At 41.2% G+C, this 17754-nt stretch overlaps 1 protein-coding gene across 2 annotated transcripts in view; it reads left to right on the forward strand.

Moving 5' to 3' along the window:
* The window catches only part of svila (supervillin a), a 92820-nt gene that overhangs the window by 38734 nt on the left and 36332 nt on the right, over window positions 1–17754 (forward strand). For both annotated transcript variants that reach the window (XM_078280350.1, XM_078280351.1), the window contains 4 exons: window positions 6296–6428; window positions 11946–11999; window positions 14174–14254; window positions 16027–16192. In XM_078280350.1, the coding sequence (XP_078136476.1) occupies window positions 6296–6428; window positions 11946–11999; window positions 14174–14254; window positions 16027–16192 (434 nt within the window). The remainder of the gene's footprint in view (window positions 1–6295; window positions 6429–11945; window positions 12000–14173; window positions 14255–16026; window positions 16193–17754) is intronic.

Here is a 17754-nt window from a genome sequence, read left to right on the forward strand (position 1 = left end):
CGCCACAGCCCCTAAAAAGCCTGTAACTTACCCAACTCACAGTCACTTAATGGCGGCTGAACACAACTATCAACTGCCGCTGATAGATAGATAGATAGATAGATAGATAGATATAGACCCTTTTGCGTTTCATATCTTGTTGGTCGGAAACTGTGGTTTCTCCAAGGGTATTGTTGCCATAGCTAGCTGTCAAAGATGGCGGCCGGTCTACACATGCGCAACTCACATCGTGTGGGGACTCACATTGTGTATTGACACCCCCCTCAAAGAATCGGAATCAAAAAGAAAGAATCAAAATTGGTAAAATCAAAAAGATGCCCAACCTAAGTCACGACAGCTTTGACTCTGGATTTTACTGGAGGCAGGATCTGTGTTCCACATCCAGCTGGCAACATCTATTCACTGTTACTTTCATCCTGTTTTTTTGGGCGTTGTTGCGCAGCCCCCGGGGCAGAACAGGACGTTCCCTCACTGAGTCACAGAGGGATGGTTGTTAGAGGGTCAGAGGCCACTGCCAACACACTGACCCCTCCATTATTGGTCCTGTCTGCTCCTTACTCAGAAATAAGCTCAATAACTGAACATCTGTTCACACTATGCTTCAGTTTGTGATCTTTGAATCTTCCATGTGCTTTATATGTAATCCCGGTTTTACAGAAGTCATTTAATAGACTACATGTAGAGCTGTAACAATTCCAAATGTTGCTTTTCAGTTTATTGCCTCAGAAATAATTGTGATTAACAATATAATTGTCTCTTTCAGTCAAAAAAAATTTATTTAGCACTTTTTTAAACAAATTAAAGTTTTGAATGATCCAGGATACATCTTTTGTGTATATCCCTGTTATGTGACCAAGCTAATATGATAACACAGGTACACAGCCTATGAAGTAAACAATGCCTCTTTATTATCATAATACATTTTTTCTAACTGTATCCCCCCCCTGTAATTTTTGTTGCTATGAACATGTTTAGGGTCAAGTGCCAATAACTAACAATTGAAATAATAATAAAAATATATAATCCGACCAATAATGACATATATTTAGGCTACAATTTGGCATATCTAAACAAAATCAACAATTACCAGTCATATGCCTTAAAGGTCCTATGACATGCTGCTTTTTGGATGCTTTTATATAGGCCTTAGTGGTCCCCTAATACTGTATCTGAAGTCTCTTTTATATAGGCCTTAGTGGTCCCCTAATACTGTATCTGAAGTCTCTTTTATATAGGCCTTAGTGGTCCCCTAATACTGTATCTGAAGTCTCTTTTATATAGGCCTTAGTGGTCCCCTAATACTGTATCTGAAGTCTCTTTTATATAGGCCTTAGTGGTCCCCTAATACTGTATCTGAAGTCTCTTTTATGTAGGCCTTAGTGGTCCCCTAATACTGTATCTGAAGTCTCTTTATATAGGCCTTAGTGGTCCCCTAATACTGTATCTGAAGTCTCTTTTATGTAGGCCTTAGTGGTCCCCTAATACTGTATCTGAAGTCTCTTTTATATAGGCCTTAGTGGTCCCCCTAATACTGTATCTGAAGTCTCTTTTATATAGGCCTTAGTGGTCCCCTAATACTGTATCTGAAGTCTCTTTTATATAGGCCTTAGTGGTCCCCTAATACTGTATCTGAAGTCTCTTTTATATAGGCCTTAGTGGTCCCCTAATACTGTATCTGAAGTCTCTTTTATATAGGCCTTAGTGGTCCCCTAATACTGTATCTGAAGTCTCTTTTATGTAGGCCTTAGTGGTCCCCTAATACTGTATCTGAAGTCTCTTTTATATAGGCCTTAGTGGTCCCCTAATACTGTATCTGAAGTCTCTTTTATATAGGCCTTAGTGGTCCCCTAATACTGTATCTGAAGTCTCTTTTATATAGGCCTTAGTGGTCCCCTAATACTGTATCTGAAGTCTCTTTTATATAGGCCTTAGTGGTCCCCTAATACTGTATCTGAAGTCTCTTTTATATAGACCTTAGTGGTCCCCTAATACTGTATCTGAAGTCTCTTTTATATAGGCCTTAGTGGTCCCCTAATACTGTATCTGAAGTCACTTTTATGTAGGTCTTAGTGGTCCCCTAATACTGTATCTGAAGTCTCTTTTATATAGGCCTTAGTGGTCCCCTAATACTGTATCTGAAGTCTCTTTTATATAGGCCTCGGTGGTCCCCTAATACTGTATCTGAAGTCTCTTTTATATAGGCCTCAGTGGTCCCCTAATACTGTATCTGAAGTCTCTTTTATATAGGCGTTAGTGGTCCCCTAATACTGTATCTGAAGTCTCTTTTATATAGGCCTTAGTGGTCCCCTTAATACTGTATCTGAAGTCTCTTTTATATAGGCCTTAGTGGTCCCCTTAATACTGTATCTGAAGTCTCTTTCCTGAAATTCAGCCTTGGTGCAGAATTACAGCCACTAGAGCCAGTCCCACAATGAGCTTTTCTTAGGATGTGCCATTCCCGTGTCTGTAGCTTTAAATGCTATTGAGGAGGAGGGGGGTTCAAGCCATGATGTCTCTGTCTCTCTCTCTCTCTCATGGGTGGGCCAAATTCTCTGGGCGGGCAAAGCAGAGAAAGGGGAGGTAACCTTTCCCCTTATGACGTCATAAAGGGAAGATTCCAGATTGGCCCATCTCAGCTTTCATTTTCTCAAAGACAGAGCAGGATACCCAGGGCTCGGTTTACACCTATCACCATTTCTAGCCTCTGGGGGACCATAGGCAGGCTGGGGGAACTCATATTAATGTTAAAAATTTGAAATTTTCACACCATAGGACCTTTAAGACCTTAGCTAATGTTAGCAATTAATTGTGGTTAAGCAAAGAAACTGCCATTATGTAAAACAATTGACAATCAGACATTTATGAAATAATTGTTACAGCCCTAACTACGCTTTTGCATTACGCTTTCTGGAGAAACTCAGTTTTACAGATCTGTCGATTAAATTGACTAATCAATTAGTCGACAATCGTTTAAATGTGTGAGGTAGAAGTAATCTGCTTCATCATGTCCCAATTTTAAGATTTCAGTTAGTATTTTTCATAGAGCCCACTTCCCACACCGTTTGGCATACATTTACTTTAGCTCAAATAAATCCCAGTGCCTTTTCTATTGCTTTACCTTTTTTGTTTAAACCGAATCCTGTCAAATACTCTCCCAGCTTCAGTTACACCGACATCTCTTAGTGATCTTTATGTCTAATTGTACTTAAACTGTCGGCAGTCTGTTTATCCAGAACATAACAGTATTTCTAACTGTGGCAGCTAAGTGGCGTGCTGTCTGTCTCTGTTCAGTGTTTGCTGTCTTCATTACAAACAGTCCTGTAGATGAGACTAAAAGGATGCGTGGTGGTTGTGATGGGTTGAGTTAAAAGCCTAGGGGAAGCAAAGTTAGTTTTTTGCAACGTGTCAACATTGCAATAGTCTCGCTTTGCCAGGCTAGTCCACTCAGCATTCCAGGATGGGAGAAAAACGTGCTCTGGTTTATTGACATTTCTTTAAACCAATCACAATTGTCATGGGCGGTGCTAAGCTCCGGACAGAGCCGCCGTGCCTCTGCAAAATAGCCTCGGGAAGGAACTTGTTTTGGTGGAACGTGTACATTCAAAAGTATTTTTAGTCGTGTGAGAGAAAACTCAGATTGGACAGATAGTCTAGCTAGCTGTCTGGATTTACCCTGCAGAGATCTGAGGAGCAGTTAACCATAGTCCTCACAAATCCACCAGAGGTTAGAACGCCAACACAAAGAAGGAGGAATGTAACGGACATCAGGCCGAAATAAATGAAATCCGATGGAATTTCCAGCGGCACCGGAGCAATCCCGGAAGTGGAACGTTGTGGATATAGACCAACGTTGTAGTAACCTTGTGCAAATGGCTGTCTGGCTTGCACTGTTCTATTGGCTCTACACATCTAGTATCAGTGTGTGATGATGATGATATGGACTCTGTGTGCATTTATTTTTTTATTTGGCATTGGCTAAATATTTGGCTAAAAAACCTTCTCCGTCCACACAAGAGTTTTAGCTCCTGTTGCAGAACTAATCTCTGTCCGTATAAAAGCTATAGTGCGTAGTTTCTGTCGCCCCCCATGAGGAATTCTAAGTAATGACAGCACCACTGTTGGTACATCCACATGATACACGCCTTCGGTGATTGCACACCAACCCCTCCGCCACACAGTTGCTAACATTTAACCCATCAAGGACACAGAGGATTAAAAAAACATGATTGAGAGGTAACTATTTTGTAAATTTTTCAGGGTTTCTGCGTGTGTTGTAGGTCTTAAAAAGGCCTATTGTGTTCTAGGTCTTCAATCATTTTAAACAGTCTTAATTTAATTGTAATTTTCTACATCCATGTAACGCTACCTCTAATGCTTCTGCAGCGCTTTATAATGGTTTATATTTTTATTCATGGTGTTTGTAGTCCTTTTCTTTGCTAATCCAAATATAATTTGCTGTATATTTACCGACCATTATTACTCTGTTTCGCTTTTCTTAAATTTGAATACATGTATTTACTTTGCAAGTCATTTTGTGACTCTGCATTTCGTTGTACTTTGATGTCGTGATATAGGTCTTAAGCTTCATTCATAATGGTCTTAAAAAGGTCTTTAAGAAGTTATAAATTTGACTTGGTGAAACCTGCAGAAACCCTGTTTTTATGTTGTTTTAATCTCCAAAGCTGAGCGCTGCTGCTGTCCTTTCTCGGCAGTGACGTAAAACGCATCACTCGAGCTTCTGAGTGCGAACGTCGCCAGATGACACCATTTAGTAAACATAGCCCTACTGAGAAATCCAGAGAGAGCTGTGTGGAGCTGATAGTCTTAATTGGCTTTGTATCAACTCATTTAGTAATACGTTCATAAATATAAAATAGTCACGCTATAGCTTTAACACGTCTAACAACGCGTATCACATGACCATTTACACACACTGGGCATGTGCGTGCTGGTGTAAACAGGAAAATCATGGATGTGGAGAAAGAACAACAATGGTGAAAAGTAAGAGCAGGGATTTATTGGCTTGGACCGAGGACGAGGTGGAACTGTTACTGAAAGGTATATAAGCTACCTAACTGATAAGGCTGAATGACGTGTGTCGTCGTTTCCAAAAAGTCCTGCATTGATAATGTTCCTTAAGTAAAAGTATCATCAGGAACATGTACTTAAAGTATTAAAAGTAAAAGTACTCAATGCAGAAAAATCCTCCCATTTTAGGAACTGGAAACAGTTCTGTCAATCAACAATGATGGTCTAATCATTTCAGCTGGACTTGTAGGCCTATACATTTCTTGTATTTTATAAACGACATGTGTTTTATGTGCAAAAATCCTAAAGGTCCCATGGCATGACAATTTCGCAGGTTTTATAACATTAATATGAGTTCCCCCAGCCTGCCTATGGTCCCCCAGTGGCTAGAAATGGTGATAGGTGTAAACCGAGCCCTGGGTATCCTGCTCTGTCTTTGTGAAAATGAAAGCTCAGATGGGCCGATCTGGAATCTTCCCTTTATGACATCATAAGGGGAAAGGTTACCTCCCCTTTCTCTGCTTTGCCCGCCGCCCACAGCTGCCCAGAGAATTTGGCCCGCCCACGAGGAAATAGAGCTACAACCGTGGCCGCAAGCTGGTCCAGGCCAGATACAGTATTAGGGGCCCACTAAGGTCTATATAAAAGAGACTTCAGATACAGTATTAGGGGACCACTAAGGCCAATATAAGAGACTTCAGATACAGTATTAGGGGACCACTAAGGTCTATATAAAAGAGACTTTAGATGCAGTATTAGGGGACCACTAAGACCTATATAAAAGCATCCAAAAAGCAGCATGTCATAGGACCTTTAATGTGTAAAGTAACTAGTAACTAAAGCTGTAACAGATGAATGTAGTGGAGTAAATAGTACAATATTTCTCTATGAAATGTAGCAGAGTAGAAGTAGAAAGTGGCATGAAAAGAAAAGACTCAAGGAAAGTACAAGTACCTCAACATTTGTACTTAAGTACAGTATTGGAGTACATGTACGTAGCTATATTCACCACTGAATTCTCAAATGTTTTAATTATGATTTAGCAAATTTAAAGTAAGAATTTTGATCATTTTTAAATCAGTATTTTAGTTTTTATTATGTTTTTTGTTTGTTTTAAGTCATGTGAATTAGGTTTTGATTCTGGTCCAACAATGCCGCCTTAAAGCCCAGTATCTCACACAGCCTTGCTTAAGCATATTTTATATGTGGGCTGTATTTTCTCCCCTAAAGTATGAACTTCACTGCAACTCTCCCCCCTCCTTCCCAGAGTGGCCTTGTTGAAGAAGAGTGGCGAGGCCGACTGGAGGAACAGGATCAATAAGAAGCAGGATGTGGCGAAGGTTGCCGTGGGTGACCAGCAGGCTCATCACTGGGAGCTGGAGCAGAGCTTCAAGAAGAAGGTAACCCACTGACCTGCACACTCACTGCTGACTGAACACATCCACAGACGAGCCTGAGACGGCCGTACGTCTGTCACGTCTTTTACATCATGTTTTTCATGCAGTCATGACTGTATCCTCCAACCGTGTCATGTTTAAAATATGGTACAGTGTCCTGTTTGAACTACTACTACTACCAACTCATCAGAAGCTTATAGTATGGTTCAAATTCCAATCATGGCACCTTCAAAACAAGTTCAAACTTGGGCTGCACGATTAGTCTAATCACAATGTCACTCTGTGATTACATAACTGCAAAAATTGTGCGATTTAAGTAAACAAAACTGTGTGCTGTGTGCGTTGCAGTCTCAACATTGTAACCGGGGCTTTAAATGAACTTTTCTGATCCCTAGTCAACATGGCTAGTAGATTTTTAAAGTTACCAGCCAATCAGATTTTCCACTAGCCAATTGCTTTTTCCAAGGAAAATAAAACAGATTATGAGGGCCGCTGAATACATTTGAGCATCCATGTTTCTTTAAAAATATTTGTTTGGGCAGATATGCAGTACATTAAAATATAAACAATAACTTTACTCTCAAAAAATATCCTCTTCTTTTTTTTCCTAACTAACTTTACTACTTGATTTCAGCTCCTCTGGTGTGTTTCGCGCCGTTCCATTCATTTCCAAGCCAAACACAAACCAAACAGCCCAAATTTCTTGCCAGGAAACAGACCAATCTGTAAACACTAACTTGCCGGATCGTTTCTGCAACTTGTCGATTTAAACAGACGCTTCGCTTCATTCACCTGGTTGTAACACCCTTCACTTGACCGACAGTATTAACAACAGATGAAGCCGCCTTGAAGAACACGCTTGGTGTTTACTAGGGATGCACCGAATCCAGATTTTTGGGCTTTGGCTGAATACCAAATCTACTGGTTAAGATTCTGCTGAAACTGAATACTGAATCCTCGTCCCATCCTCAGTCCATGAACACAGTAAACACATTAATGAAGTAAACAGTGACTGTCTTTCCTTTGCCGTACCTGAAGTTGCTGCATTCTGGCTGCTGTCTGTAGATCCCTTCATGCTCAGCTCGTATTCTTCCAGATGTTTCATACCAGATGTTGTAACAGCGGTGATGTTGTGTATTGTTTAGGGTCCTCGCCACCACCAGACTAATCAGCATTGTTAATTGAACATGTAGCTGGACTTGAATGGCCTTCTTTTGACTGAAAGTACTGCCAAACAACACTTTTTCTGCTCACCAGTTCCATTTTCACTTTCTCACAGCCTGCTGCATTGAACGCTCCACCTACGTAAACACCTTCCCGTAATCAACGGCGCCGTCATTACGTCGACCAGCGTAGTGCAAGTGTAGGGTTCGGTTCAGTGGAAAAGAATTCTAAGGTTCGGCAGAAACCGAGCCTCGTCAAAAAGCCCAACATTAGGCCGAAGCCGAATCCTGGATTCGGTGCATCCCTAGTGTTTACTGGTAATCACTTTACACCGTCTTTGCTGTCTCTTTTGCCTCTTGCTTTTCTTTAACACAGCCGCTACGCTCACCGGCGGTCCCTCTCTTCTCTCGCTTTCACCACTCAGGCACTGGCGTCACTCGACGCCTATCATTCTCGCTCCCGCTAATGCCTGATTTATGCTGCTATGTTGAATCAACGTTGAATCTGCCCTCTGAAGCGTAGAGGGGTTCAGAGCATGAAGACTTTAAGAGGTTTGAATACATTTTGTAACTTAATCAGTAGTCAATATATCACACGCATCATGAGTGTCATTGTTTATAAGGGCATACAAAATGGATTCATTTAATAGGAATTTGTAAATTTTGTTATTCAATTTGTAAAATATTAAATTATTAAAAAAATAAGCATTGCGCATTTTTGTCTACGCATTTGTTCTTATGCTCGTTTAACTTGTATGTTCAAGTAAAAAAAATACACAAAATTTCATTAGCCTATTTTCTGCATCGTCCTTGATAATCAAGTATATTATCCTGATACCATTATATTGTAATCACAGTGTTGTAAATCATTACAATATGACTTTTTCTTCAAATCGTGCAGCCCTAGTTAGAATACATGAGAACTTCCAGGGAACTGCTTTTAACGGTCACTCTTCAGCCCCTAGGACTTGAATGCAGCACTAATACAGTGGCAGGCTTCAGTAATTTGATTTGATCCGCAGTGTCGCATTATGACAGCAAGCCTCTGAAGTCGGGCTGTTTTATTAAACAGAGTTTAGCAGATGCTCTTCTTCTGCTGACGTGTAACTCTAGAGCACGTGTCAAACTCAATTTCACTACGGGCCACAGTGGAAAATAAGAATCCCATTAAGGGCCACACATGTTTAGTATATTGACATGCTTTTATTTCATCGAAAAAGTCAAAAGTCTTTGACTGTATTATTGCATGTCTCAAATAGTCTTCTTTCTTAAAGCTTGATCGACATAAAGCCCCCAAAAAGTAACCTAGCCATAAAAGAAAAAAGCGACAAAAAAAGGTAGGAAAAAAGCGACAAAAACCTGGGGAAAAACTTCGGAAAACGTGCCAAAAATCGTTGTACAAATGTTGGGAAAAAAGAGCCAAAATGTTGAAAAAGCGACAAAAACTAGGAGGGCCAAAATGTATTACGAACCTAAATTGATATGCGGGCCGGATCAAAACCTGCAAGGGGCGGGATTTTGCCTGCGGGCCTTGAATTTGACACATCCTCTAGAGTCATAGCAATGTCAGAAGCATGACAGCCATTGAACAATTTTGCAGTAGAAACCTGCAATCGTAACATGGATTATTTTTTTGGATGTCTCTAAACAGAGAGGTGGTGTATTGTCCACGTCTGTGTCTTTTGGTGTCTTTGTCGCTTTCCTCTGTTCTGTCTCATACACAGCTGTTGCATGTTTTTGTGCTTGGAGTTAATCTGCATTTATCTCAGTCATGGCAGTAGAAAAGATACGGTTTGTATCTGGATCAGTCAAACATTATTTCATGGAGCATGCTTTTTTCATTCCATGGTATGGAAGTGTATGACTGCCGATATTAAAAAGTAATAGTTAAATTGAAAGGTATTTTTTCATGATGCATGACGAAACAAAATATATTATAATTAAACTTGTAAAATAAATTATATTGTTATGTTTGAAAATATGTAATTATGGCCTAAAAATTCAATTGAAAATATGTTAGTGTACTCTGTAGCATAGCACTGCCATGATGATAATAGAAATGTGCACCCTAAGACATAATTCCAATGCAAAAGTAGCATTTCCAAGTTTAGCTTGTATGTCGTCTGTCAGTTTGAATTTCTCATTTAATTTAATGTAATTACATTGTCATTATCATGTCAATGTTATGCTGACGAGCACACTAAAAAAACTACAAACTTTTTCGCTAGGTATTTAAACCATGATAATTAAAATCAGAATTGGATTACAAAATGTCACAAAATGTTGCCCTACATTATTTGTATACAAATGGATAATGGAATTTCACTTTCTTGATTTCATTTTAAATATTTGCAGCCAAAGACTTCCATACAATTAAGTTTAATTTGTCTGTAGAATATCCATAGATTTGCTACAGTTGTGATTAAAGATGATCAAGATTAGAGTACATTAAGATGGATTTGAAAGCCTAATTTTGTCTAAATAACACATACATTGAGATGCAAAGTCTATTGTTTACTCAGAGAAAAGTGAATTACTTTGTGTGCACTTTAAGCAAACTTGACTAACTGTCCAGTGTAATGCAGCCTCTGTATTTCACCTTTCTGGCTTCAACCCTTCTTTCCACTGAACTGCATGTTACATGTAACTTTCCATTCTTCTGAGCCTTTGTCTCTGTTTGCATGTCCTTTACCTTTAAAAAAAATAAATAAACCTCATTTCCTCCTCTGCATGTCGATTGCATTTCTGTATTGGCATCCTCTTGTTTGTTTTTAAAAGGAGGGTTAGGGTGGGATGGTACACGTTCCTCTCTGTTTAGACATTCAAACTGCTACCATCCTCAGCAGCGTCTGTTTTTCTTTCCAGCTGCTCATCAGGGTTTGTTCAGCTCGGATCAACAGCTCTGCCGTTACAGTACATATAATATTTTGATCTTAGTTTTAGGGTCAGGAAGAGTTTTGCTTTTAATGCTCTGATGCCGCTATGAATGAAATAATACGCTGCTCTGGACTGCCTTTTCTGAAAAAAAAGCATGTTTTTCATCAAATACGGACAAAAAATATTTTTTAAATCAAGTTTTAGTGCTGACTAAGAAGTAGAAGTCAAGGGGAAGGGCAGTTGATGATGTTCATGTTGTTCTCATCCTCTCATTCATAGGGTTGGGTACCAAAACCCTGAGTTCCTACGCAAACGGTAGTATTTGGACCGGATTAGAACGCAAATTTCGGTTCCTCATTTCGGTCCCGACTGAAATATTTTCCCTCTGTCGCTCCGGAGCGGCCAACTTTTATTTATTTATTTTTTCTTTCTCCCTTTTCTGCCGAGTGGTGCACGTGCCCACTCGCGGTGTGGAGCGCATGTCTCCTACATGTACTCTACAATCACTGCTGATAGACGGCTTTTTGTACACGCTCCGAAACGGACGTCAAAATATCACACTTTCTCTGTAGTCTACTGTTAGCTAGCTACCGTAAATGTAGGCTACTTTTAAAATGCATGTAAAGGCATATTAACCATTCACTGAACGTGATCGTTAGTAAACGTATTACACTTGCTCTGCCGACCCTGTAGCCTGGTGGTGGGGGAGGCGGGACAGCCTCCCCAAATTGTCTGCCCTTTCAAACTCCTCCCTGTGTGTCCAGGCCTCCTGGACACCATCTGAGAGAGGTTTCTCCTGTGCAGGCCATGCCATAAGTCAGGAGAGGTGTCGTATCTCACCAGAGAAGGCAAATATGGTCATTTTTCTGCAAAAGAACTGCTAAAGTTTGAAGCTGGTTGGCATACCAACTCAACATTTATTTAGTTGTTACTTGTTAATAGTGTAACTGTTATTTCTTAAATTATTGTAGTTATGTGTTACATGACTTAGGTTTACTTATTATACAGTTAAGTACTTTAAAAAGTTAATATATTTTTAAATTTTCAATAAAAAAAAAAAAAAACAGTTCCATAAAAGAGCCTTTCTTTGACGTCATTTTTCAGTTTTTCAAGAATCTGTTTAGGAATCGGACACTGTTTCTTATTTTAAATCAAAGACGAGCAACACTAAAGATCAGGCAGATACAAAACTCTGCAGAGTCAAGCAAATGCCAACAGCAGAGCAAATAAAGACTTCCATTGTTCTAACCAAGGGCATGTTCTTTGATGGATCTTGTTACACCAAACATACTGTGGTGTTGGTATTTCCCACCACAGTATGTAGCTACTTAAAGGGCCTTAAAACGAAACTAAACAGTTCAGAAAGTGCAGATGGTGTATCAAAAATGTGAGATCCTGTGATTTGGCCATGACGTTATTTTCGGGACAACAGAGCCTTCAGCAAACATGTCCCTTCTCTCCCACGGCTGCTTGTCTGTAGGACGATGAAGCACAGATGGTGATCGATGAATTTGCTGTGTCCGACCAGCTATGGGTAAGGCCAGTGTGCAAGGCCGGAATCATACACACACACACAGCGGTGGGATTTATCAAGTGCATTTCAATTGGATTAGTGATTTCAATTTTAGATCCTTAACTGCATTTCCTGGCTGCTAGCACACTGTCTTGATAAATACATCATGTGTGTGGGTGTGGGTGTGTGTGTCTGTGTGTGTGTCATGGTGAAGGTGATTCCACCACTGTCCATTGGGTTTCAGAATGATGTCTGTGTCAAGGATTTTTTCTCTTACAGTCTAACACTCTGTGGATGTGTTTTCTGTGTGCCTGTATGGTTAAGGTTTAAATTGCATTTGTCTCGAACTATAATTATCTAATTATTTCTGTGAATGCAGGGGTTTAGTGACGTGAAGAGGAGTTTGCGTTCTTATAACAAAAATAACACTTTTTTTTTTTTTTAAAGGCTGATTATAATATTCAAGCAGACATATCTTAAGATTTGAGGCAAAAAAACACATGCAGTACATTACAGCTGCACCGTAGCAATACAAACTATTTTTATATGAACAATAGATAAATGACTATATATTATGTGTCCACAAAGAATTATCAACCAATGTTGCAATTCCCCTCTGATTAACCTACTGTACTGAAAATAAATTATTTAATTGTATTCAATTTTATTTATTGGATCAAATCGTAACAAGTTATCTCAAGACACTTTACAGATAGAGTAGGTCTAGACCACACTCTATAATTTACAAAGACCCAACAATTCTAGTAATTCCCCCAAGAGCCAGCATTTAGTGCGACAGTGGCGAGGAAAACTTCCTCTTAGGAAGAAACCTGGGGCAGACCCAGGCTCTTGGTAGACGGTGTCTGACGGTGCCGGTTGGGGGTGTGATGAACAGTGGCAATAATAGTCACAATAAGGATAATGGAACAGTGACTAGAAATAGTAGTTCATGGCGTAGCAGGGCACTGCAGGGTGTAGCAGGGCGTCGAGCAGGACCACAGCGGCAGCTGCAACCATAATTTAGGTGCCACCCTAATCCAAGGAGAACTGCGAGGCGTGAAAACGTAAGGACTCTGGGGAATAAGCTCCCCGGAGCTAAGGTAGTAACAAGCATTTCTGGGACATGGATGCACACAGATGGAAAGAGAGAGGAGAGAGGAGCTCAGTGTGTCAAAGGAAGTCCCTTGGCAGTCTAAAACTATAACACCATAATTAAGAGCTGTTCCAAGGCAAACCTGAGCCAGCTCTATAAGGGTTGGTAGATGAATCTGACGACTATGAAGAGAAGCAGAGAAGAGAAGGGGTGCCATGTCTGTAGCAATACACCCTCCCCATGCCGGTCTAGGTGGACGCTGCAACTCCTCACTCCCTAACTATAATCTTTATCAAAAAGGAGGGTTTTAAGTTTACTCTTAAATGTGGTGACGGTGTCTGCCTCCCGAACCCAGACTGGGAGCTGGTTCCACAGGAGAGGAGCCTGATAGCTGAAGGCTCTGGCTCCCATCCTACTTTTAGAGACTCTAGAAACCACAAGTAACTCTGCATTCTGGGAGTGCAGTGCTCTAGTGGGGCAATAAGGTACTATGATCTCATTAAGATATGATGGTGCCTGACCATTAAGAGCTTTGTAGGTCAGGAGAAGGATTTTAATTAATTAATCCTGGATTTTATAGGAAGCCAATGCAGAGAAGCTAATACAGGAGAAATATGATCTGTTTTCTTAGTTCTTGTCAGCACACGCGCTGCAGCATTCTGGATCAACTAGAGAGTCTTAAGGAACTTATTTGAGCAACCTGATAGTAAGGAATTATAATAGTCCAGACTTGAAGTAACAAATGCATGGACTAGTTTTCCTGCATCGTTTTGAAACAGGATGTGCCGAATTTTGGCAACGTTACGCAGGGGAAAGAAGGCTGTTCTTGATATTTGTTTTAAGTCCCAAAATGCATTGCCCACCTCTGTCTTAACACCTTGTTCGTTCCATAGGCTTTCTGTCTGTCTTCAAGCTCAATTTGAGATAACCCTGATGTCTAATGTCTGATAACCCCTCAGTATGGGTCATGATGATGTCATAATGATGACAAGAGGTTTCACGGGCTGCCCAGCATTGACCAAGACTAATAAACTAGATCCTCGTGTAAAATCTTCAGAGTGCCCCTTTAAATACTTTTTCTTCTTCCCATGACTGTCTATAGGAGCCGGTCTTTCCCTCTACTTTCTCTCCTCCTCTTGAGCCTCCTATCCATACTCCTTCCTCTGACGGGTCAGCCAGCCAGGTAGGAAGTTTCATTTTACTCTTTTGCTTGCTTCCCCTACTCCCCGCCTACTTAACTAAGCTCTGGAATCCATACACAAATCACAAACCCCATCGTTTGAACATGCGTCTTTCCTAAACAGAGAGTAAGTCTTTCCAAAATGCTCTTCGGCCATACCTGTGTAGTTATTTTGCACAGCATTCTTTCACATTACAAACCCTTCCCCCCCCCCCCCAACAAAGCATGTGAGTGGAGCGAGCGGGGGGATTTTGGATGGAGCACAGAGCGGATTTTTAAAATGTTGGAGGTTTGCCTTATCACCCCCTCTCCAATTTTGCTCCGGTACCACTCACACCATGTGTTCATAGCATTTCCGAGCCCGTCTCACCCCCAATTTCCACCGGTTGCGGAACGTCTGCGGATCCGCTCCGGAACGGCGGCGGAGTCGTTACATTTCCATTAAAGTCAATGTGTGTATTTCCTCTGACTGCAGAACGTCTGCGTCCTTACTCCGTCCCAGCTCCGGCGATCCGCAGCCCTCCGGAGCAGATACGCAGAGCTTCTATTTTTGCCGGACGCCGGAGAGCTCCGCAGCAATTCAGCACATGGCAGATAGTGCGGGACAGGAAGTCAAGCACAGAAACAAAATAAAACATCTGGTTAATTTTCAAAGTAAAATACATTGTGCTCACGGCGGATCATATTTCCCTGCACTACACCTTGAAAACACAGCACAGAGTTGTTTCCCCTCTACTCCTCTGGATGGAAACAAACTGTTGTTGGTTTTGTGGTTTTATTCTACATGAATTTGCGAGATCTCGTGGGTCCTCGTGACTACAGCTGTCAGTCATGGCCGCAGCCATACCGCAACAAATACGGACCTGGTGGGTGTTGACAGACGGCGGAGCACGCAGCCGGCACGCAGCGGAGCCGGTCCACAACCGTTGCGCATTCGGTGGAAATCCAGGGTCAGACTCTGTGTGTTACTGCAGCACAGTACACACAGATGAAATGCTGCCCTTTCCATGCCGCCATCATCCAGCTGACTTATTTTGCTTGCATGGATCTCCCAGACCCATTGAAGTGGATGAGAGACACCCCTGGAGAAGGTGACCCCTGTCAATACAGTGCTATATATATATATATATATATATATACACACACACACACAGTGCTCTGGCTAATCCTCCAGCTCTCCACTCACAGTCACAGTCGAATCAAAATTTGCACCAAATGAGTTATGTTATTATTGGTCACTAAAGGACACTTTCTGCTATTGTTCGTTGTCTTCACTTTAACAACATTTTTTTCATGTTTACATTATGGTGGCACTAAAATATTTCTAAAGTCATGTGCAAAATAACGAAAATCAATCATTTCTTTGTGGATGTTGTTAAAACAGCTTGCTATTAATGTGAGGCAGGGCATTAATATGCTTCCTGTGTGTGAATCAGACCCGTTTGGTGTCTCTCCTACTTTGTCTGTCTGTGAATTTGGCCTGCTCTTAAAGGAAAATTCCATATTTAAACATTTGTCACAAACAGCAAATGGAAATGTAAGAGAGTTCCATTTTTGTTTTGTACTACTGTCCAAGTTCAAGTGTGGCAGTCATTCTAGAAAAAGCCTAACAAAAAGTACTGTTTTGGATACAGTTAGACAGTTAAGTCACCTACTCAGAAAATGGCACCTGGAATGCATCGAACATCACAAACTGATGATGTATTACAGTACCTTGAGGTGGCTTTCAGTCCATCAGTAGTACCTTCTCTCTCCTCCTCTCTCTCTTTTCCTAGAGAATAGCTGAGGCTGAGATGGAGTGCCAGGGGATGGAGGCTCAAATGTCCATCCAGGAGAGGAAAGAGCTGATAGTAGCCCAAGAGGAGGCCTGGAAGACGAAAGGCCACGGAGCCGCCAATGACTCCACCCAGTTCACTGTGGCTGCACGCATGGTGAAGAAAGGTCAGAGGGAAAGTGAACACACACATTTTCTCTGCAGTCCTTCTCCATCTCTCAGAAGCATATGCACACATGCTGAATTACACTCAAGTCATTTCACCACAGAGAGTTAAGTCTGCAGTTCAGTCTCAGCGCTCTGCCCTAAATCCTCTATAGCCCCCTTCTCAATAAGCAACTATGGGGAAATGCCTCTCCTCTTCCCTCCATTTAGGCCCAGACACACCAGGCCAGAGTGGCTGCTCAGGCAGAAAATGATTTTCTGGTTGGAATTATTCCCTATTAGCTTCAGGCTCAGCCAGAGAAGGGGTTGGGGGGTTTGGCCAGATTATGGCTGATGGAGAACAGCATAGCAAGGATAAGCATCAGAAATGTTTTCCTCAGCCAGCCTCACATGCATCTTAAGACGCATTTCGACCGCAGGAACACTCCCCCGGAATCAGGGGACCTTCTGAGGAACTCACTGCATTTTGACCACAGGGACCAGGGTCTAAATTAACTTCTAGGGACATTTTCCAGGCCCTAGTTACCCCCCAATAATAAGTCCCAGATCGGAGGGTAATACTTTCTGAAAGCACAGGAACCGTCAGGGTGGGGTTTGCAGGGATGAACATCACTGATTTGTCAAACGCACACAGTGTGGCTGCTGCAACTCGCCTACCGCTTCCTTCATAAAACAAGGAAGTACTCTCATATTGATTTCTGAACATTTTAGGGCAATGGAAGAACATTTCTGTTTGTTTGATAGCATTACAAGTAACTTTTTTTTTTTTAGTATTAGCTTTTGGCTACCCGACTAATTTTTTAAAAGATGAGTTTTTTTCAAAAGAAAAAGAGAGAGAGATTTGTGCGAGCCTGCGACCACACTGAACTGCATTTGCTGCACACGTGTGTCTCGGGCAAGCAAGCGAGAGAGAGACGGCGGAGAGAAATAAAACAATATTTCTGATTGTTTCACAGCGGCTATCTTTCTAAAACTCAGTGCGACAGGGCGGCACACTGAACTGCAGGCTGCTAAAGTGTGTTCACCCCTGCAACCACCAGCAGCCCCCGTCTCGACATGTTGCTTTTTAATACGTCAGCAGACTGATTTGCCTAATCTTCACGCGTCTTTAGACGGAGTTGGACACACAGACAACAATGGGCTGAAGGAACTTTTAGTTCCTTTTTAAAAAAAAAAAAAAAATAGTTCTGGCGACTTAACAGACCCCAGAGCCTTGGGTCGAAGCGCAAAACTTTTGACAGTGCCTCTGTATCTTTGGCTGCCTTTTTAGATCAGTGTTGTTAGCATTAGTTCCAGTGATTGCAACCTAAAGGGCACCTTAACTACTGCTGCATATTATTCCTCATTTATAAAGCAAATGTCACTTTTTATTAACACCCACACCTGTCGATTTCTATGTAAGCCCACAAACCGACTCAAAGACTCACCTAATTAAAGTGGAAAATGATGGTATGGTGTGTCAATGACGCGATGCCTACATTTTCCGTCCGACATTTTCTTCAGTTAAAAAAAGGTTGAAAATGAAGAAAAAAACATATTTAGCACATCTGCCATATATTTATTC

The sequence above is a fragment of the Sander vitreus genome, chromosome 22 (genome assembly GCF_031162955.1).
Source record: "Sander vitreus isolate 19-12246 chromosome 22, sanVit1, whole genome shotgun sequence".
Classification (NCBI taxonomy): domain Eukaryota; kingdom Metazoa; phylum Chordata; class Actinopteri; order Perciformes; family Percidae; genus Sander; species Sander vitreus.